General features: G+C 39.6%; 1 protein-coding gene across 2 annotated transcripts; it reads right to left on the bottom strand.

Annotated features, from left to right (window-relative positions):
• Positions 1-1,498: 1,498 nt before the first annotated feature.
• Positions 1,499-22,487, bottom strand: LOC129072563 (histone PARylation factor 1). Of its 2 annotated transcripts, none has more exons than XM_054576057.1 (8): positions 22,370-22,487; positions 18,932-19,091; positions 16,841-17,030; positions 15,602-15,700; positions 9,827-9,977; positions 6,345-6,432; positions 3,526-3,698; positions 1,499-1,734 (listed from the first exon to the last, which is right to left on the bottom strand). In XM_054576057.1, exons 1-8 carry the CDS (start codon positions 22,421-22,423, stop codon positions 1,603-1,605), a joined length of 1,047 nt encoding a protein of 348 aa, XP_054432032.1. In that variant the 5' UTR covers positions 22,424-22,487; the 3' UTR covers positions 1,499-1,602. The 2 variants fall into 2 exon arrangements, with proteins under 2 accessions (XP_054432032.1, XP_054432033.1); XM_054576058.1 differs by having other exon boundaries at positions 1,499-1,664.
• Positions 22,488-23,275: the final 788 nt, after the last annotated feature.

The following is a 23,275-nucleotide window of genomic DNA, read 5'->3' as shown; positions in this document are numbered from 1 at the left end:
AAGTGTCAGGTGCTGCCGATAGGTAAAGTGAATGAGGGCTGAAAATTGGCCAGGGTGGGAGTAACTGAGGAGTCTGACCAAAGTCCCTGCAGTGGGATCATGCAGAAGTCTGATTGGAGTAGATTTGCCAGGTTAGAAGGAATCAAAGGCAGGTATTGCCGTTCTTCCTGAGTTTTTCAGAAAAGGGATGTGCAATAGCGTTTTAGGATGCAGGACACTATAGCTTTTACTGTTGGTGTGAATGTGTGAGGGAAAATTGATGATCTCAGAGAGGTCCTGAGTAGCTAAAAGGGATGGCATCTCAGGCACTTAGCAAGACACTAGCAGCCTTCCTAGGAATGAGGAATAGGTAGGTAGTAGGTGGTGAGACTTTGTGGAAGTTATTTTGATTGCTCTTTTCTTAGGGAAATAAACTGAGGATGGAGGTGTTGCATGTTTGAGGAAAGATGGGAAGTAGGGATTGATGGGCAACTTGAGGTTCAAATGATACCAGTCTTTATGGTGGTTCATTTCTCCAGCCACATGAATAGTCAAAGGTTTGGTACCAAGGGGGCTACATACTCATAGCTGGACGAGGCATGCTGCTCAATTAAAAATCCTAACTGGAAGTGTTTCCTTTGAATAGTCTGCTTGTTCCTTTTATTCCCCCCGCCCCCCCCCCCCCCCCCCAAAAAAAATTATCTCCTAACATCTGTTTAAGGACACAGTTCACAGAGTAACTTTGGAAACTGACTTCAACAAAAGCTCTTCGGGTAAGTCAAGTCAGTCTACAAAATGTGGGGACTAAACTAGATGACTTCAACTTTATATGAATGGCAAAGAGCTCAGGCTCTTTAGCCTAATCCACAGTTTGCTGTTTGCAAACAATGAATTGTTTGCTCTGTTTTTGAAGTGAAGTACGTTTTGTCAGGTTTAATGAGGATCTGAATATGGTAAATGCAGCTACCACAGACTTGTACTGGAAGTCCAATGAAATAATTAGCAGTGAAAAACTAAAATCTAAATCAATTGTCTATTGATTTGTATACTCTTATCAATATATTATGCAATATTGATTAGTAAATACAGAGTGAGCCAAAGGAGAATTGTTTTAAAGAATATTCCAAATGGGAAAGCTACACTCCTTAGGTGAATACATGAACCACAGGAGGTATTGTTAAAATGCAGTGTCCCTGGGCCAGGTCAGGCACTCTGGGAGGTTGCGGGGCAGCAACATCGGTGCCTCTCCCTTGCGCCTTCCCCACCTTCTGTAAATCCAGCCCTTAAATCTACAGCTATTGACTCAAGTCTTAGAACGAAATTCTTCGTCTCCCTTGTTAAATACTGAAACTGGACTCCCTGGAAGAAGAGGATAGATAGTCTGGTGACTTCCTGTGACATTAGAAGATGACTTTCTTTCAAATGTGATTAGGGCATCACCATTTAGATGATTTGACTACAATTTATAGACACACAAAAAAGAAAACCAGGCCAGAAGAGACTTAATAAAAACTTTACTAAATGTTTCCATCAATTTATTTTCTGTATCCCTTAAAAACAAACAATCACAAGTTTAATATTAATGCTTTAAAATACTGTATACCAAGGGAAGCCAACTCTCACTCATGCTGCAAGTTGGTCTATGTTCTCTTTACTTCTGTTTGCCAGGTGATCTTCAATAATTTCTGCAAAGAGATTCCTTTTCAACAGATTATATGCAAGAGGTAAAAGCTGGCCAGCAACTTTATGAAAATACTGAAAAATAAAAACATAACAATAAGCAGAGAATAAAGCAGATGGCCTAGTAAGTAATGAAGTACTTTGAAAAAGCACTTGTTTAATAAAGCATACTCCCCTAACCATTTCAGTTACTTTCTCAATTAAGACAGTACATTCTGAGGCAGACGTCTGGTATTCTGTCCAAGGGGCAATCTTGTAGCTCTACAAGACTAAAGGTATATTTCGGAAGAAATTTGGAAGAAAACCAAGTTAAAAATGTAAGCTTTCCTATTCCCTTAAGGTTTATCAACCTTTTTTGGGGTTTTTTGCCTCAGTGTACCCTTACCAGTTAAAATTTCCTTTATTTCCTCAGTTGATACTATAGGAACAGGTATGCTGAATTTGAGTTTTCTAATCACTCCCTTTTCAAGTTCCTTTTCTCCCCCACCCACCATGTAACCCCTCCATCGAGTCACTGCCTTAGGCTTACTAGATGACTTAGACTATCGTACTGCTATTATATACTAGAATAAAAACTGCCAACGCTTTTGTTGATGACAGTCAATCAGCACTATGTTCTAAGTACTGCACTAATAATAAAACCTTTTCATATAGTCTTATTTAATTTCTCACAACAGTCATGTTTTTTATTCAGCTGGTCCATTTTCTGGCAGGCCAAGCACAATTCTGGTTGGCCAAGGACTGTCATTCTGACTAGTAAACATTTGGATTTTTTTAACTCCTAGCCATGTATGAGGAAGGCAGAGAACTGACAGGAATGTGGTTCAGGGCAGAGTTCTCAGACTCACCAGACCTGGTAACGCATCAGAATGCGAATCCCAGGGACCCACCCAGGGATGAACTCACACTTTGGGGATGGGAGGACACACCAGTCTGTGTTGGACCAGCCCTGCGGATGGCTCGGGTGCCGGCCTCGCCTGGCTTCCCCACATGCAGCGCTGGGAGCAGAGCAGTCAAATGCAGTGTGTCAGGCCCCGCCCCAGGGCTACCGAAACAGAGCTTGCATTCCAACCAGATCTGTGAGTGAGTCCTGTACACTTCACAATTTGGGAATGACTGATTTAGACACTGACTCTAGAATCAGACTGCCTGTGCGAGGTGGTTTACCTCTCTGTGCTTCGTAGGTGCCGTCATAAGTTGACTGGAATTAAATGGTCTGTGTGCAGACAAATTTTATAGGTAAGGAGACATACAAAGGTGTTGGGAAAACTGCCCAATCTTACACAGCTTTTAAGTGGGAAGATGTAATTAAAAACTAAACAGTTTCGCCCTAAAAACACATTGTAGACACTACACTTTATTGCCTCTTTGTTCTTAACTACAGTTGAGTGAGTAACTGCTGGGTAGGTTTTTCCTATTTAATTAGCAAATAGTTAAAATATGAGATGCTATTTTCCATTAAGTAATTTAAGGCCTATTTTAAAATAGTACTTACTCTTCATCTAGGGAGTCAAGCATAAGAACAAATCCCACCCCCATCACAACAGGAAATTACAGAGCCCGAAGAAAGGTGTGTGTGCATACCCCCACACACACGTCTCCCAATAGTGTGTCTAATGAGTAAATTCACCTTAATGGAAACCTAAAGGCAAATTATCTTGGTTATTCATTCACGTTTACCAGAATAGAAGATGAATTTCAAATAAAACATATTTTTGAAACATCTGCTTAAAAATCACAAAGTTCCTTTTGAAATACAGTATCCTACCTGTGCTAGGACTTGAGTATATAACATGCATGCATGTGTGTGTGGGGAGGAAGGGGTGTGGGACAGGAGGGAAGTTTGGTGGTGGTTTATTTACTCACGTGTGAGCCATAACAAAAGAGGTCCATTCCCAGCTCCAGCCCCATGCCATAGTCACATTCATCGTTAGCAAACTGCACGAAAGTCATCATCTCCTGAATGGGGGCAAAAGCTTTTAGTCTCTCCTCATCAGTTGGTGCCTCAACAATTGCCTTGCAAATTCTCTTGAGATTAGCTGAAAGAAATCAATGATATTAAAAATTATAACCATCTTCAAAGGTAAAGATGTAAGCTAGGTTTTTTTTCCCTTCATAGGACTTTTCATATAGCTGATAAAAATAACTTTGGATGGCACTGTAATTTAAAATGGCAATTTTATAATTTTACAAATTAAGATTCAAGCATAAAAATGGCGTAACAAAATGATTTCTTATATTAGCAGAATGTGACTATTTCAGTGGGCCTAGTTGCAATCATGATTTTACTAAGTCTTCAATGATATTCAGTAGTCGAGTCCAGAAATTAGTTGCCATCAAGCTAAGAATGTTCTCCATTTTTAAAAGGTTGGGGAAAAAAAACAAAGAATATGGCAATAGAGACCATATGAAACACCCCCCCAGGGCTAGTCTTTATTAGGAGTTGGATTAAACAAAACCCCAAAAGAGCAGACCCAAAGTTTACTCTATGTACCCCTATCCTACCTTATTTTAAAAATTCAGGAAAAGGCAACAAGAAAATAACTAAGAAATCATTGCAAAATTAAACCTTTATTACAGTGGAGGAAGTGCAGCCATGGCAGAAGTGAAGTTTGGGGAAGGATACAAAATTTCTAATGTTTATCTAAAAAGAGTGGTTTACCATTCCTATTTTGGCTTTCACTGCTTTTTTTACTGCCTGATGGGTGCCAGTGTGTCTGATTTCAGGATGCACATGAGGATGAAGGTGCCCTGGACAACATCTAATTAGACTTCCTTTTTCACGAACTACCTCCTTGAGGACTATCCAGTAACGGAAAGAATGAAGATTATGCAAACCAACAAAAAACATCTTTAAGTGGCTACTATACTGGGGAGACAAGGGCTGGTTTAACAGTCACACCTAAGGATGATAAGAGATTACCAAGTTATATGTATTAGGGACAATACTGATAATAACTACAAATATACAGTATTAAGGGTTATCAAGAGTGATAAAGATATACTAGGGTTTTTAACTTTGGCAAATGAAAATCACAACTGTGATCTGCAGAACACTGACATTAAACTGCCCGTCAATTGCTGCTCCTAGCAAACAACACTAGGCAGGAGCAAGATGACATTAGGTCCTTTATGTCTTGCTACCACTTCTCATTCAAATTAGTTAAACCACTGAAGGACTGAATGTCTCCAATGTTAGAAAAAAGTAAAGGGGAATGAAACAGATCTTGGACATAAAGCCTCAGAACCCTAACCAGGGTAGGCAGGGTAACAGGGTTTACGCCAGGACACTACAATTTAAAGCCCACCACCCCTGAAGATTCAGACACTGCTATTTCTGTAACAAATGTTCTCAACCTCTCCCAAGCGAGACAGTAATTCCGCTTGTTAAAGCTTCGAACAGACTAGTGCGCGGAGGCAGAAGAGGAATTCCGGCAGAAGGCTAAACAGTAAGGTAGAGCCTGCATGGCTTCTCAGTCAGAAAATGATTACCCCTGGCCTCAGGGAGGAGATGTAGGGCATTATCTGGTCCAACAAACATATAAAAGGGACATATTTAAAAAAGCATGAAATTAATTTTAAGATTTAATTCAAATATCTGGAATAATCGTTTCACTGTATAACAACTGAATTAAAGTCAAAATTAGAAATTCATCTCAGTTTCACCAGCCACACCGAAGTGCGCAGCCATGCATGGCTGGGGGCCACTGTGCTGCGCAGCTCAGCGTGTTCATTTTCCCCGTGGAATTCCTCCCCTGTGTTCTGAAGCCAGCAAAACATTACATCTGAAGAACTGGGATATAAGACATCTCCATCTGCTTAGAGACTCTGCAGAAGAGTGAGAATAATTGCTTTAGACAAGTAGATAAAAATGCAGATTTCTAGGTCCCAACCCCAGAGACTACCAACCAAATCTGGTTGGTTCTGTTCTAAAAAATGGGTAGCCAAGTACATACACTAGGCAGGAACACTCGGTTCCTGCCTGATTTTGACTTCCCTCTGAGTTGTAAGCTTTCTGGAACAGGATGATAAATAAGACAGTGCCAACAAGGATGTTCAAAGTAAGGAGGGAATGAAGGGGCGGGGAAAGAGTTGAGAGGTGATTTTGTTTTCTTAACAGCAATAATTATGTTTTGTGTATGAATCGTCTGTTTTCAAAGTGTTTTCATACTTATAAATGAAGCAGTTCAGGTTCTTGGGGTTCTGAATGCTAAGTTAACTTATATGCAGATTAAAAAACTATAAAATCATACTATTTCAATAATTACTATTATAAATGTTGATTAATGTCAAAGGGTTCAAAATAGTTCAGGAAATACAACCTAGGCAATAGGTTAAAACTCCCTAAACTCTTATAAATGCTATATTTTAAGCACTAGAGCACTGTGCTAAGCACCTTACATATTTTTACACTCCCAAAACCCCTCCCTATAAATGGTATTCAGCATTAACTGTTTTATAGATAAAAGTGACAAGGTTTAGTGTGCTTAAATAATTTGCTTAAGGTTACACAGCTACAAACCCAAGTTTAATTCGGGCCTAACTGACCGCAAAACCTGAGCTTGCTCCCTGTCACTAAGGTCTAGTGACTGTCCCATAAAGGCATATATATATATGGAAAACCTTCCCCTACATAAATTAACATATATTCGTATTTGCACATGTCTACACAAGCAATACATTACCATCTGTTTCAGGGAGCTCTCTGTACCCAACGTCATTTTTATCTACTGGAACAACCAAGCCTGCACCATGAAAGGTCTTTGTCACTACCTAAGTTAAAGAAACAAATAACATTTAATCATGGCAAAACAAACACCCGAACCCAGCAACACACACACACACACACACACACTCTCTCTCTCTCTCTCTCTCTCTCTCTCTCTCTCTCTCTCTCTCAACTTCTGTCAAAACAGAACTTTAATGACATTTCAGTAAATTTATACACCAGGGCAAAAGTTTAATATTCCTTTTCTTTAAAATTAGCTAAAATTTCAGCACTTCAAGTAAATATAAAAGAGTGAAATAACTGGCTTTTATTAACTGTGTCAGCTGAGTACAAGCCTCTGTGCATTCGCACTTCGTGAGGGAAGGACGCCAATGTACCCTGTTACAGGGATGCGCCAGAATATGAGTTTCCTCCAAGGTCAAAGTATCTTTTAGGTAGAAAGCATAGCATCTGGGCCTAAAAGAAGATAGAAGGAAGAGTTTTTAACAGGAAGGTGTGGTAGAACGGAATTTCCTCTCATCCACTTTGTCAAAGTCAGGCCCACTATTTTTACCTAAAAATTCAGGTTTATGTGCAAACTTCCCTAAAGCAGGGCAGTTTCCAGTTTTGTGGTGCCCATTACCGAGGCAAATAACATAACCAGTGAGCTTTTACGACGTGGTAATCTTCAAACACAAAAACAGACCCAACCACAACCATCATCATAACCCTTCCAGTCTATGTTTTTTTTATTCACACTAGTGACATTATTCTTAGGTCTTTCCTGAACAAAAACATCCACTTCAATTATCCCGCTTCTTTGTGTCATCCAGTGAAAATTATTGACAGCAAAGAAGGACACAACCCCCCCTCCCAAATAAAGTACTTTCTACCAAGTCTGGGTCTTAATTTACTATAATGTCCCATTATCTTTTATTAAGCCACCAGAAGGGACAGATTATTCAAGAAGTTCACAGACAACTGCTTGCCACTTGGGGAAAAAAACTAATGAAATTATAGTCATATCCTCCTCTTTATGCCAAAATAACTTGCAGTTGGACTTTTGGCTTAAATGTAAAAATAAACCATAAAACTATTAGAAGAAAGACATTTTAAAAATAGTTTTGCATCAAAGAAAGAAAAAGCTTATAGACTCGACTACATTTAAAAAATCTATCAAGAATAAACCAAGAACAAAACTTTTAAAAAGCTGATGAAAAAATATTTGCAATATGCAGATAATAAAATTAATAAAGATTATTATCTTTAGCCCTGGCTGGCATGGCTCAGTGGATTAAACACTGGCCTAAGAACCAAAGGATTGCTAGTTCGATGCCCAGTCAGGGCACATGCCTGAGTTGCATTGTGGGCCAGGTCCCCAGCTGGGGGCACAAGAGAGGCAGCCAAGCATTGGTGTTTCTCTCCTTCTTTCTCCCTCCTCTCCCCCCTCTCTAAAAATAAAATGAAATAAAATAAAATAAAAAATAAATAGGATTACAAATTTAAGAAAACCCTGTACAAGGGTAGTGATATTCTAAGGCATTAAGATTATAGGTGGATAGAATGATATGCCCTCCTGTTACAATATCATTAAATCAAAGTTCATCTTTAGTAATGAAATCTAGGAATAAAAAAATGTGAAGTGGTACATAGCCAATTAGTAAGAAGATAAGGTGAATGCTAAATATCAAAAATCGCCTCACTTATGATTTTGGACAAGGAACAAAGGCCCTGTGAACCTTAATTTACTTATCTAGAAAATAGGATGATAATTCCTACTTATTCTGCAGATTTGTTGTGAGGGTCAAATGAGGTAACTCCTGAGGACTTTGCACTCCAAAGTACTGTAAGGGTACATCAGTTTAACAACACTGGCTTCTAGTGTATTATGTAGTGCTCCCGGAATGGATATATTATTACTCTCATATATAAGGACAAAGTCACTAACTTGTACTAGTAGAACTGAATTTTTCAGACTAGAAAAGTATGAATTAAATGAAGATTAGACAATAACAAAGAACAAACTTGAATTTGAAAGCATAATCAACATGTCTTTGGCAGGATAAAATCATGGTTGTCTTTTAAGTTCTTTTTTCTTTTTATTTGTTTTTATCAGCTGTTTCTGTAAGAACAAATTTTAAAAAAAGGAAACATGGGGAGGGGATCAGGATATCGGGACAAACATACCTGTGAAGTTTAAACCCCACTCCTATCTCATGGTTACGGGAAGAATTAAGGAAATCCCACCTGAAATGAGTGCTAGTTTATGGCAGAAAAATAAATCAAAGCTCTGATGAAAGAATCTGCTAACAGCTATCCTGTACATACAAGCCCAGCCTTCAGTCAAGAATTAGAAATACGTAATAACAGGATGAAATGCTACCCCTCTTTCTACTTACAAGCTGGGAGAGGCACCCTATGAAAACTAGAAAGGTAAAATGGAAACATAAAATCTTTCAAAATTTTTAAAACACCGAATTACAAGGAGTTTCCTTCAAATGTACATTTCAGAAGCCATTTCCGGTCTTTAGGACTAAAGGAAAAAAGACCTAATTTGGCAGTTTAGTGACTAATTTTTACCAGAACAGCACCCTGCAGTTGAATCAAGATCAGACAAGGTACTAAAGTAGGATTTTCAATAACTAAGTACACGAAGTACTTAGTTACCAGTGCTAGTTTATTCAGGAATAACTACTACTGCATTTGGCCTAGAACATTCAAATGAACCAGCCACAGCAGACAGTGGAGAGGGGCTGAAGGAGACTGGCAGGCCCTCATTCCAGTGACAAATGTCCTTCCTTCCAAGAGGTTATACAAAACAAACTCCTGCAGAATCCTCATTTACCCCAGCCAGAATTTTACCTTGTCTGTTAACTTACTCTGAAATTTGTAAGTGATAAAACAAAAGGAGCCAAAACCTTGCCAAAGTATTTGCTGTTTATAAAACACTCTGTTCACACAAAATATTTGCTTTTTACAAAACACACCGCAGGTACTAGGACAGATGCCAAGGAAACGTATGGGACCACTAAGGGGAAAGGAGAGAGGACTGCTGACACCCACATACACTGTCCCTTTGCTTGAGGGACATACCTTTACAAAACCACCCCCAAAAGACACCTTGCAGTAAATCATTAGCCATTAGACCTCACCCAGTAAAAAAAAAAAAAAAAAAAAAAAAATTAAGTAAACATTACACACAAGCCTGCTTTCACCCGATTCTATGAAATGCGTAACTGGTAAAACAAGATTAAGAGAGTGAGGAACGTGTGCAGCCACAGCAGGGACTTGTCAGTAGCGACTCAGCCACCCAGACCCACCCCCAGTGCCCTCCCAGTGATCCCGGCCCTGGGGCGGGGCAGGAGAGGAGGCTATTGGGGCAGGTGGGGAGGAGTTAAGCAAGAGAAAAAGCCCCGTGAGAATAGCAAATGTCTGGGAGCTAACAGGTTGAAACCATACTTTCTTATCTCTCTGTTTCATCTTCTTGGTCCTCTGTTCCAGCGAGTACCCCAGTTCTCTGGCTGCTTCTGTGAGCTTTTCATCTATGTTTTTCAAGAGACTAGTTTTCTTTTTATCTGTTACTTCTTTAAGTTTTTTCATCAAAAATAATCTGAAAAAGAAGGAAAAGCCCTCGTTACACTAGAGGCCACTGTACTAAGTACAGAGACCTTGGGAAGAGAAGGGAGCTGTTAAAAAACATCAAATTCCATACAGGAAAAAGACTGAAGAATAACTACCAATAGCTGTCCCAGAATCCCCAACAGAGTTCTTCAAACAAGGGTAAAGCAGCATCAGTGAAGAGCTTTCGGCCACCAAACCAACAAATGGACTCAAATTTGTATTATCTGTCTACAATAAAGGTAGAAGGGATAGTCACAAAGCTAAGATTAAGCCAAGTTTTTAGTAGCATTACTTGATATTAAGAGATGACATACTGCTCTGAAGAAGCCTGGCATAACAGAAAGAAGCAGTATGTAAACACCAAAAGGGAATGTTTATTTTTTTATTTTAGATGTAATTTATTTATTTTTAGGGGGGGAAGGAGAGAAAAAGAGAGGGGGAGAAACATCAATATGTGAAACATCAACAAGTTGCCTCCTGCATGCCCCTAGCTGGGGACCTGGCCTACAACCCAGGCACACCAGCCAGGCAGGGCAGGAATTTTTATTTTTAAAGAGCCAATGGACAATGAAAATCAGATTTTGAAAAATGTTACTTTCGAATTTTTTATTTTACTTTTTATTTGATTTTGGAGAAAAAGGAAGGGAGAAACACAGATTTGCTATTCCACTTACTTATGCATTCATTGGTTGATTCTTGTATGTGCCCTGACCGGGGATCAAACCCTAATCAACTGAGCCACCAGCCAGGGCTCAAATTTGTTCTAAGATAAATTTGGAAAACATAAGAAGAAAGCAAGGCTATTTTATAAGCTTATACAGAAGCACAATACAAAACAGTTTTTAAAGGTATGTGAACAGAACCCTGTTACTGCCAGTTAATGAAATAATTCTATCATAAGCAGGTTAAGGTTAAGACTTTCAGCCACAGAACAGGACGACAACAGTACAATAAAGAGCTGGAAGCAGTGCTCAGTTGGAAACGCAAGCCAACTACCTTCTCTGTGGCCACTACCAGACTCCCAGGAGCAAAGTCAGTTCTAGCCACTAATATCTGACAGTCTGCTATGGACTGGGCATGGTAAAAAGCTTAAAACATCTAGAGTGGGTATTATTCTTATCCCCATTTTGCATGTCAGGAAACTGAGGCACAGAGTAATCAACCCATCCAAGTTCACAGAGCTAATAAGGGCAGATTAAAGTGCCCCAGAAACCAAAGCCACCTTATCACGGTCTTCTGATGACACCACACAAGTTCACACTGTGACCTTGTCATAACCAGCTGTGTATCAAGAAAATATTTTATATTAACCATAAAAAATAAATAGGACGTCAGGTCGAAGAGAATCAGTCTTCAGAGCCCTCCTCAATCTCTCTAGCATGGCATTTAGGCTTCCAAATACTGTGTGCCTCTTGTTTTCACACTTGTGTTCGCATATTGCTACCTTGCAATTCCTAGGATTCCCTTCTTCCCATTTTTTCTAGTAAATTCTTAGGCATTCAAGGCCTAGATAACATGTCTGTATGAAGACTCCCATTGTTATTTAAGGAACTTAAGGGCTGTCTTCCATACTTTTCACATTATTATGAATACCTTGGTACCAATGTATGAAGCTTTTGTCTCAGTTTCAGCTTACTATCTAATACTTTGTTTTCTGATGCTTACAATTGCCAAGTAGACACAAATAATAACCATGAACATTTTATACTCTGTTTCATTAAAATCCATTGGGATACTTTGAACTGTGAATGAATCCTGCAATGATCCTTTGGAAAATACAGGTTCACTAAATTACGCAGATCTTCCAAGTACTGACACTTTTCATTATATCACGTTCTCTCCAATACATCACAATCGGAAAGAATCACAGTCATCTCGATCACCACTAGTTACATTAGATAAATCCTTAGGTAGTGAGGTGCTGTCAAGCTCCCAATAGTGGTTATAAGTTTCCCCAATTCTAATTTTTATTTTTGAAACCTTGAATTTTAATCACTGGCAACAAATATAGTCACTAGGTTTTTTTTCGTTGTTTTTTGGTTCATTTGAGAAAATGTCTGCCAAATACCTGTGTCTGAATAACCAGTCAGTCAGGCACTCTCAAGTAAAAGTGGAAAAAACTTCGGCTCACAACTCTATCACACAGGAGCCTTTCCTTGAATATGGAGAAGTGCTTGCTTTCTACGAGAGTCCCATTTCCCTGCACAGAATGTTAAAGATGTGTACTCCACAGAGCTCTGATATTCCTGCTGCTTCATCACCGACATTTTTAAATGGCACTTGCATTATTTTACTGCCATCAGTAGTATAATCGCTGCTGATATGGTGCCATTGCCTTGATTCCTGTCAAGGTACCAACAGTATTCTCACCATTCATTACCTCCGGCCGTCGGTGCAAAAATGACATCTTATTATAAATACCTCTGACCTCACAGGCCTCCTCAAAATGTGTCAGGGATCCCACACACGGTTCTTTGATAACTGCTATTTAGTTAATGGTTTCAAACCTGACTGCATATCAGAGCCTCCTGGTTACTAGTTAACAGTACTTTACCTTGAGCTAGTATTTGAAAAACCACTGCCCGTGGCAATCGATCCCCATTACCCAGTACAAGGGGGCCGGGTGGCAGAGAAAGGTGGGGCAGCAGGCATGAGGGAAAAAGATTAACAAGATCACACAAGATCTGGTATATTGGACAAAATGAAACACATTTATTTGTTTAATAAGTGCCAAATCTGCTTGAACAGTTTTGGGGAAATTCGAGTTCATTAAATAAGTTAATTAAATGTAGGGTAAATAAATTCTAAAAACTTAAGTATTGATCTAAGAGAAGTATAATTTTGTGTCACGTTTAGACATAATTGGAAAGTGTATTTAAAAAAATATTCCTGAGTCCTGTTCTAGACGTACTAAAGTGGAATCTCCAGAGGTAGGGCCTGCAGAGCTCAAGGTCAAGTACTTTTAACCAGTAACCCTGGAGGTTCTGATACCAAGTCACGTTTGAAACTATTAACTACATAGCAGTCACCAAAGAATACACTGTGGAATCTTGGGAATCCCTGAGATCATTTCAGAAGGTCTGTGAGATCAAAAGTGTTGCTAACGTTATTTGAAGGGGGAAAAAAAACAGAATGGAGAAAAATTCACTTCTCTTTTAGTTGTCCAAAGATAGGTGAAAACTTCGAGTATATGTAGATTTTTTTTTCTATGTGCATTAAACAGTATGATCATTCTTTAATCTTTACTAATCTTTACTGGTTGAAATTGAATTTGAGTACTATTCAATCTTGCACAGAATAAACTAGTTTCTCTGGGCATAAAGTAATTTGTTTATAACAAATGGTCTGTCTTAAAAGATCTTACTCAGGTCTGTCTTAAAAGATCTTACTCAGGCTGATATAGAAATAAAGTGGATTAAAAGTTCTGAGTAGCTTTTTAAGAAAAGGAAGGTCTTAAAAACCTAAAACAGTTGTAACACTTGAAAAGTATTATAATTGTTTTACCTCTGTGTTTGAGATAAATTATTGGAGATAGAAAACATCTGAGTGAAACAGGTACTCAAATACTTACTTGCTGGTCTTCACCTAAATTATAAATTTATCACCAATTTTTTTTTCCTTTTTCTTTTCTGTGTTCTCCAAAAGGCTAAAAAAATACCAAAATAGTCTTGGATTATTTTAGATAACCACTAAAACTTTCCATTTAAAAAAGATTTTTTAGTAAGATTAATGAAAAACTTGGTGTTCTTGCAGGTCAAAGTATTTGTAGAATAAATAAATAATTTAAGAAGCATCTATTATGGGGCAGGTACTATACACGAGAAAGCCTCTGCCCTCATGAAACTTACTGTTAGTGTAAGAGACAGACAATGGGCAAGTAAACAACTATTATTTCTAATAAAGATGGCACCAATTTCAACTGAATGATAAATCTGAAGGGCTTAAAAAGGACTATAAATTCTATGTAAATTATAAGCAGTATCGTAAGAAAAGATACCATAAGAACGATATAACAGAGACAAACATTTTAGAAAATGCAGAGGCATCAGAAGAGAGAGAGTCTTTTTTGGACATCTACAATGAGTTGCTCTTTAAATTTACCAGTACGAATGACATTTACGTACCAATCTAGTGGGTACACTAGGTTAACTTAGTTTGAATTCTTTATGTAAATCTGCATTATTAAACACAGTGCACAAAAGTCTTTTTTAAAAAGATATTAGCCCTGGCTGGTGTGGCTCAGTGGATTGAGCGCCAGCCTGTGAACCAAAGGGTCACTGGTTCGATTCCAAGTCAGGGCACACGCCTGGATTGCAGGCCAGGTCCCCAGTGTGGGGCGTGCAAGAGGCAACCACACATTGGTGTTTCTCTCCCTCTCTTTCTCCTTCCCTTCCCCTCCCTCTAAAAGTTAATAAATAATACCTTTAAAAAAAAGAAGTAAGGTAATAAAACGAGGTACCACAAAACATGATCTACTTATAGTAATTAAAATGATAAAGATGGCTCTGGCTGGTATGGCTCAGTGGATTGAGTGCCGGCCTGCAAACTGAAAGGTTGCTGGTTTGATTCCTGAACAGGGCACATGCATGGGTTGTGGGCCAGGTCCCCCGTTGGGTAGTGGGGGTGTGTGAGAGGCAATGGTCAATGTAGTTCTCACACATTAACATTTGTCTCCCTCTCTCCCTCATTTCCCAACTGTCTAAAAATAAATAAATAAAATATTTTGAAACATGTTAAAGATGGCTTTCATTTTCTTACAGTATAAACTGCAGAGCTGCTGACGAACAGCTTCCAATTATGTCTGTGACTGGTAAGAGTATGGACTGGCTCAGCTCCATGCCAAGCCCCTTCCAACAGAGACCTCGCTGCATTTCCCATGTTATTCTTCAGCTCAGACTCCACCCAGCTTCTCTCCAGCAGGTGCAACACTGAAACCCGAAAGGCAGAAGAGCTACCAGGCGGAGGCTGTGCTCCTGCTGTGTCCCGAGTGAGCACAGCTGTGGAGGCACCAGACTGTCCTGGGGCCGCCCCAGCTGAGATCTCAGCACCTGGTCTTAGCTTCCTGAGGGTGAGCAGCAGAGGGCAGGGCATCCATTTTACCAGCACAGGTTGTATCAAAGACAGTGTGGCCCCGAAGCCACACGGTCCGGCAGTTGGCAGCAGCTGCCGACTTCCCCGTTTGCTGAGGCTGGCAGGGACAGATGCCACTGGTGAGCCAGTTCTGCCACAGCTGTTACTCCTGTTCAAGCTGCTCCACCGGAGCCTCCACGGATTCTGAGTACCTGCTTTATTGTATTAAATCTTGCTGTTTGGACTATATACAGTGGGTTCTTACAATGACTTCATAATGACAGTGTTTGAAATACCATCTTTTACTAAAAAAAAATTTTGATTTTGTCATGGAACAACTGAGGTCAAGATTAAGTAATAGTTTCATAAACATATATATATATATCTTTTTTGTGAAAAGTAGAATAGAATGTGGATAAGACTACCTGCAAGTCAAAAATTATCTCTAGAAATCTAGAATATTTAGGTTCCTCAATTGCCCATATAGCAAAAAAATTATAACTAATACAAGTAGGGTAGGGTTGAAATTAAATATTTTCTTACCTGACTGCAGCAAACACATTATCTCCATTTTGAACAATTACACAGTTTTTCTTTGCTTCATTTGTACCAACATATACAGGAAGTTCATCAGGAGAATCCCTGTTTAAGCAAAAGATATTAACAAATTTAGCTGCCCATGATTTATATCATGAGGCAAGTAGTATTTTAAGTCTATAGACAACAATTTATATCTGCATTTTCTTAATTGGAATTTGCCAGGTTCAACCTCTAAATTCCTTAGGAATAGCTACAACAAATCTTATTTATATAACAGAACCTAAAATTAAAGATTCTTAGGACCTAGTTAGAAGGTCTATCAAAAGAAGTAGGGGAGATTATACACCATCATCTCAATGCCAGTTTTATAGTCTGTGAAAAAAGAAAAAGGTAGAAAAGCAAAAGCAACAGGACAGAGAGGATTATAAAACATTATAGAGGTGAAAGGATATGACTTATATACATATAACCAAATTCTTTTATTATTTTACAACCGAAGGAGCCAATACAGAGAGAAGTACTCAGTCAAGGCCCTGGGAAGTTAACGGCAAAGCCAGGAGCACAATCCATGTTAGCGCAGCGCCCAGCACTGTGTGCAGTCTGCTGTACCGCAACACTTCTCCCTGAGCATATTTCTTCTAGTTCCTCTATTCCATTAACTTACAGTTAATCTTTAAATGACAGACATCTCTACCGGTACCAGCCCACAAAGTATTTTTCCCTTCAACTTCCATTTCTTTAACATTCTAAGCACCTTGCACATACCATTTAATCCCTTACCATTCGTTTAGGGATGTACATTATCCTCATGTTTACAAGAGAGGAAGCTGAGTCACAGAAACACAGTCACTAATGACTGGCACAGGGTCACCCAGATAATAAACAGCAAGACCAGTCCATCTGACTCCAGAGCACACTCTCAACTACTGGTCGCCTCTACAGCTCCTGGAAGCAGATGACTACTTTAAGTCACAGCAGCTGCTTTAAATTACCTTCCTTGAGCTAAAAGAGCTCTTCTGAACCCCAAAGGGAAAAAAAGCTTATAACCACAAAGGAAAAACCAGTGAGGTTAAACCTAGAGTTCACCCATCCGAGGGTAGGCTAGAGAGCAGAACAACAGATTGCCCATGTAATGTATCCACCAATAAGGGGAAAATATGTCCTTCGCCTTGGGTGAGACTAGTGAATGTTTATGCCCGGTAGAAGGATAGTAACTGTATTTTAGAGGAAAAGATCCTTTACCTGAAGTACCCCATGTGGAACTGAGTTTTATTATCTCCAATAATAACTGTCTGGAACTCAGGAGGATCATAGTAAAATCTCCAGTGAAGGTTAAAATTCAGGCTTCCTGATTTTTTTTTCATTTTATGTTTTCCAGCAAGGATATCATACGGACCCACCAAACGAAGTCCAAGGCTTGTGGAAAGTGAATCTATAAATTAAATAAGTTTATTTAGACAATAACTTTCTGAAGGCAGATTGGACATAATGCCTTTCATTAGTAAATTATTTCTAAGCAATTGTCTTTAAAAACTTTTTACAGTAAAAGATCTTTAGTTAGCATGTGAAGATGTTAGTCATAAACACTCAATGGAAAAGAAATCAGAGCAATAAAAATGTGGCAGTTACATGTAGGATTTCCTCTTAAATTTACCACTAAATACATTTCAAACATTCCTGCTCTTTGTTATTTTGGCCAAAGCAAGACTGTTTTGTATTCCTGTGGACACATGAGAGCTGCAAACATCCTGTCAGCTTACTATGTTGTTGTGAGCCTAAAATAATTGTAGCACACCCGGATAAGGGAGAGACAAGACAGGTAACAAATGAGTGTGCATTAAGGAAGGTAAATATGTTATTAAGTTAAAAAAATGTATTTAATGAAAACATTTCTTTCCCCTTCCCTCTACTTCAGCTTATTTTAACTACGGGATTCCTTTGCCTCCTTGGCAATCTATCTGGCCAATCTGTACTCCTGGGTGATTCCTTTTCTGCACTCCCAGATCACAGGAGAATGTTAAAAGGAGAGTCGTAGTCATGTGCGTTTTTACAACATCCGATGTGTCCTTGTTGTTTCTCTCAGGGAGGTGGGGAGTGGGGGGCGGGGGGGAAGCACTCCAGGCAGGATCCGGACATGTAAGAGGTGGGTATGGAGAGAGAAAGAAAATTCTTGGAAGAGACAACAATGTGAATAAAAACAGTTTCTTTGGAGGGGGAAAGTGGTTCAGCTTAGCTGGAAGTTAGGATAGCTAGCACCCACTAATTTTTAAAGAAAAATAAAACCTAAAACCACCCATCTTAGTAGCTACTGATAACAAGGTTAACAGCCTGGTATACAGCGATAACATTTCCCCTGCTCTATCAACAAATGTAAACAGATTTTAAAGGGAGATCGTGATGTTTTATAATTTTTTTGGTTCTCCACCCTGTTCTCACTTAAATTTTTTGAATATTTTTCCATGCTATTAAATTTTTTTACATAATTCTTAGTACCTGCAAATATTACATTATAGATACCTAGTCTACTTTTGACATTTACTGTTTTTTTAATATTCTAAACAATGTTTCAGTGAACATCTTTCCTAACACAAGTTTGTACACAGCCATGAATATTTTTAGAGAAGTTCCTGTACAGTTTAAGTGTTTTGATGTGCTGCCAAAATTGTTACTTACTAATCGATAGTATGTGTTTCTCCCTACCTCATGCTAAAAATTTAAATAGCACAAAATGGTAACAGTGGAAAGTAACTCCGTCACAACTATTATGTTTGTATATTCTTTCAGAGATAGTATAAGCACATTGAAAGTATATAGGGATGTGTGTGTGCATCCTTGACTTTTTTTTTTAAATACTAATGATAGTAGTGCACTCTGTACACTCTTTTTCACTTACAATGTTTCAGGTATGATACACTTTATCACTGCCTAAGAATCTGATTCATTCTTTTAAAACTGTGAGTACTCACTGAATAGATGCACTGCTGATGAGCATGTAAGGCATTTCTCATTTTTTGTTTCAATAACTATCACTGACATAATTTTTGGTTCACCTAATCTGTAAGGCAAGTTCCTAGAAGTAGAACTGCTAGGTCATGCTAAAACTGCCACATATCACATCTCTCATTTTCCTTCACACTCTCCTCAAAGCATATTGTGCAATTATTTACCTCTGCCAGGACAATAGGTGGTAATGCCATATTATTATAGCATAATTTTCTATTTCTCTTATTAGAAACATGTTCAAAAGTTTCCTTTTCTATGAACTATTTAGACCCTTGGTTCAGTTTCCCATTGTCTTTTCCACTAGAGGATAATGATTCTGGAACAACTCACCAGCTGGCTTTTCAGGATCGAGTTCTTCACAGAATTTCCAGAAGTGATAGAAATCTTCAGGCAGAGAAAGCTTATAATGACTTTCTACTTCTTTTCGAAGGTCACTGGAGACATCAGCTTCACAGGATTTACTCTTCTTCACATCAACTGTTTTTTCGCACTGAAAAGTTGGCATACAAAATGTTTTCTCTCCAAAAAGGAATTTCAGTAACTCTCCTTACGGAACAACACTGCTCATTTTTGTTCACCCAATTCTATGACATACATGTTCTCTTTAAAACTCTATAAATGGTATTTCTGAGTAAAATCTGGGGACTCTTTTGGGCAAAGAAAGAGAGAACTATTTATAATGCATAATGGCAAGAGGGACCTAAACAGCTAGTCTTTAATGTATCTCTCTAAGATAACGGAAACACAGAAAATAAAAAACCGAAAAATTAAAAAAAAAAAAAAAAAGTAAAAGGTGGGAAAAAGATGAGTAAGTAAAAGGCAGGGTTTGCCTACTTTTGGTAAACAGAATGTCATCATGCCTTTTGTTTAGATTCACCCATCACATCAAGTGCAAATTGTCAGAAACAACTGGACACAAGGAAATTTACCAGTTAAACAATTATTTCACAAAAAGCCCTTTAATGTCAGGACTAGGTTATAAAACTTCTCTCCAACATCTCTGCAGTTCATTATATAAGTAAGCCAGGTTTTATAATACGTATTAGGTATTTGACAAATTTCTGTAATGATAAAATGCTTAGCTGAAAGTTATTTATCTTTGGTTTTGTAAGTAGCAATCTTTTTTTCTTTCCAGACTTTTCTTTTGGATTAAGTTCTTTTCTTCATATTCTTCCTTTCCACCTACATCAGTGCTTCTCCCCCAGGATCCATTCCACACAAACTGGGGCAGAGCTACGGGCACTTAGTGGGATAGAGGCCAGGGATGCTGCTAAATATCCTACAAGGCACAGGCTAGGCCCCCCTAACAAACACTTATTTGGCCAGATATGTCCATAGTGCCAAGGTTAAAAAATTCTAACCTAAATGTTTCTCATATTTATATTCTTCCATTTTCCCAGGAGACTCAAGTTTATTGATGTTGCCTGAGGTAGCATTATAAATCTACAAAGATAACGTATACAAGAATGTTCTAAGTGCAGAAAAGAGAATAAATGAAAATGCCCATTGACAGGAGAATACATAGTTACAGGACTTTTAAACCATGTAATATTACACTTAGTGACAAGGAAATATAGGTGTACACAATATGAATCAGTCTTCGTAACTGAATGTTGAATGATGGAAAAAGTTCTTGAAGATTATATGCAGCATCATAACCTTTTTATAAAGTTCAAAAACAAATATTACTTAGGCATACACTCATCGGTGATAAAGCTATAAAAAGAAGGCAAGGGAAAACAAAATTCAGGACAGTAGCTTCATTCAATGTGGGTAATAGGAAGTTGAGGATAGGTGAGGAACGCAAGTGTAGAGTTGTCAGTGTTTTGGTTCTCGGCCTGGGCAGTGGGTTTATAGGTGTTTGTTATATTATTAATAAACAGGGTAAAAGAGGATCATGTATTGACAAATAATAAGTTTATTATGCCAAGGATTACAATGTGTCTGAGATCATAAAAAATTAAATTTAACCAAAAGGTTTTCAAATATGGACCCCAAAATGGATATTGATGATAAGAGCAAACAACAGTAATAAAGATAGTAACAGTAAAAACAGTATATAATTAAAGTATTTATTACTCACTCACTACGTGCCAGGACACTAAGGACTTTCTATGGATTAATTTATTTAATTTCTACAACTACCTTATGAGCTAGATGATATTCTCCACATTTTACAGATACGGCAACTGAAGTAATTTCCTCTAGGGCCCCACGTATAAAGTGAAAGAACAGGGATTTACTTAAACCCAAGTGGGAGGGCACAGATTCAACCACTTCATTCTGCTTCTCCAACTACAAACATAGATCAGCTGGAACACATCAGGTCTAACCCATCCTCTCTTCTGTTTCAGTAACTGTCTTTGGTTAAGCTTTCAAAGACTGGCTCAGACTTTAGAAGTTAGAAAGCCTTGATCTACCTTGCTGAAAGGCAGTTTTGCATAATGGTGCGGTTACCTGGGCTGACTCCTGATTTCCGGCTCTGTCACCTGGGACAAGTTACTTAGCCTCTCTCTCTTGTAGTACCCACTACTATGTCCTCAAAATGGCATATGTAGTGCTCTCTATATCATACAGCTGTTATAAGGAGTAAGTTATTTACAATAATACACAAAACAGTCCTAACACATAACATATAGATGTGGCTACTACTGTTAGCCTTAGTCTCTACAGACTCATCTTTATTTTTGATACTTTGTCTCTAACACTATTTCTCTGCCAAAGCGGTTCACTGCACCAAAGGCAAGTACTAATTTTTTTCAGCTCTGACTTCCCACACACACCTGTTCAGCATCTCCAGAGCCCCAGTAACTAGAATTCTGGACAGCTGTCCCCTTCGGAGGCTGTACTTTTCCTTTACCCTTGTCTTCCTAGAAAGCATGACCCAACACAATGAATGCCCAGTCTACGGCCCTCACAGTTACTCAGGCCCTTCAACACTGTCTCGCCCTATTCGGTTGCAATGTAGCCAGACTGATTATTCTAAAACTCTATCACAATGACAGTTCTTTGCTGCCTCGTTGGTACTACTCCAGTGGTTACAGAACTTCTGAAATCATTTCAAAGTATGAGAAAACGCACATACTCGTGCCCCCTTCCCTCATTAGGGCCTCTGCGATCAGGTCCCCCTTACTTTCCCATCTCCCAGGCTCCAGGCTCGCGGAACTCTCCACTGTGTCCAAACATCCTCTGCATTATTTCTTAACCCTCATTTCCCTTCTCTGCCTTCAAGCACCCTTTCAAACTTAAAGTTGCCCTGAAAGACGTCCTCAATACCCTTCCAGGGACTTATTAAATCCTCTTTCAACGTTTCCACAGGATTTTCCACACATTTTCCTTACAATGACAAACCACAGTAACAAGTATATTCACTGGTACGCCCCCAACCCCCGCCCCGCGCCCTCCGGGCTAAGGGACTCTACGTGGGGCAAGAGCCGCTGGATTCATCTTGAATCCGCAGGACCCGCACAGAGCGTGGCTTGTTCTCAGTTTCCACTCAATTTGGCTAATTGAACGAATGAACCGTCTCAGTCTGCTTCCCTGGGAACCGCGCCAGGGGCAGGACAGAAGATGCAAAGACGCTTTTTAGTCCGAAGCCCCGCAGAACTCGGGTAAACAGCGGCCTTAAGCACGGTCCGCGGAGCAGCCCCCGCGCCCAGGCGCAGAGCAGGCGCTCAAGGATTACTGGATCAATACGATGCGCTGCCCCTCGGCGCCCGGGCTATCGCCGAGCGCGCCCGCGGAGCGCGCACATCCTCGCGGCAGTACCTGCTGTCCCTCCCCGCCAGGCCTACGCTTCCCGCCGCTGCCGCCGCCGACCATCCTGACGCCGAAGTGCCAGCCGATTCCCGCGTCCCGCCGAAGCTTCCGAGAGCCGCCTACTGCTTCCGGGTTCAAGAGCTACTAATCCCAGCCCCTGAGCCTCGACTGGCACGCCAATTTAGGGAGAAGGCTCCGCCCGTACCCCCGCCCCCTAGGGCTCGGAGCCTGGCAGGCCGAGTCCCCACCCACTACCCGGCTGGCGAGAGGCTGGTGCTACTTCCCCTCCCCGGGTCTGCAGTCTGGCGCAGGCTAACCCCGCAGTGGAGAGTGTATCCCAGGGATGCTCCTTGGACCCCAGAGCCACGAATTTGTTTCCGTTCAGGTGGTCCGGCCTTCCTCCTCAAGTGTTTACAAGGAGCACGTAAACCCCTGGATGTATGGCACGGCCCTCCCGCGCAGCCCGTGGTTTTGCTTGATTTGTATTTATTTAAAAGAGTAATCTTTTCCCTCTATTTCATCCCTCTTCTTCTTCTACTAAACTATTAGTGCCTAACACTAATTCATCCTCAATTATCTCCCATAAGCAAATCAATTTCTTATTCTTTCTCTGTACAGCCTTGTAACACTTTGGACTGTTCTCTACACCCTGCTGCGCAAAGTAATCCCTCAAGCAGCAGCAGCAGCATCCTGTGAAGACCCTGTTAAAAATTCTGAATCTTAAACCCTACCCAGACTTATTGAATGGGACCTGCATTGTAACAAGATCCCCCCCGCGATTCCTATGCACGATAAAGTGTGAGAGGCAGGACGTTCAACTGATGCCCTGGGGTCTCTCACTGCCATCTGGGAATGCCCTACGCCTCATCCCTGAGGTGGATTCTCTATTTCCTGAACATGTATCTTCCTTTTTCT

This window comes from Pteronotus mesoamericanus, unplaced genomic scaffold (assembly GCF_021234165.1).
Source record: "Pteronotus mesoamericanus isolate MK-2021 breed Mesoamerican mustached bat unplaced genomic scaffold, CSHL_Meso_final contig_32, whole genome shotgun sequence".
NCBI lineage: Eukaryota > Metazoa > Chordata > Mammalia > Chiroptera > Mormoopidae > Pteronotus > Pteronotus mesoamericanus.
This window is presented reverse-complemented; position numbering and strand designations above follow the sequence as displayed.

Coding starts and splice junctions, on each gene's coding strand:
- LOC129072563 (XM_054576057.1), bottom strand. CDS start 22,423: ATGGTCGGCGGCGGCAGCGGCGGGAAGCGTAGGCCTGGCGGGGAGGGA. Junction 19,092..22,369: donor CTGGCGGGGAGGGACAGCAG/GTACTGCCGCGA, acceptor CCAACTTTTCAG/TGCGAAAAAACAGTTGATGT. Junction 3,699..6,344: donor AGAGCTCCCTGAAACAGATG/GTAATGTATTGC, acceptor GATTTCTTTCAG/CTAATCTCAAGAGAATTTGC.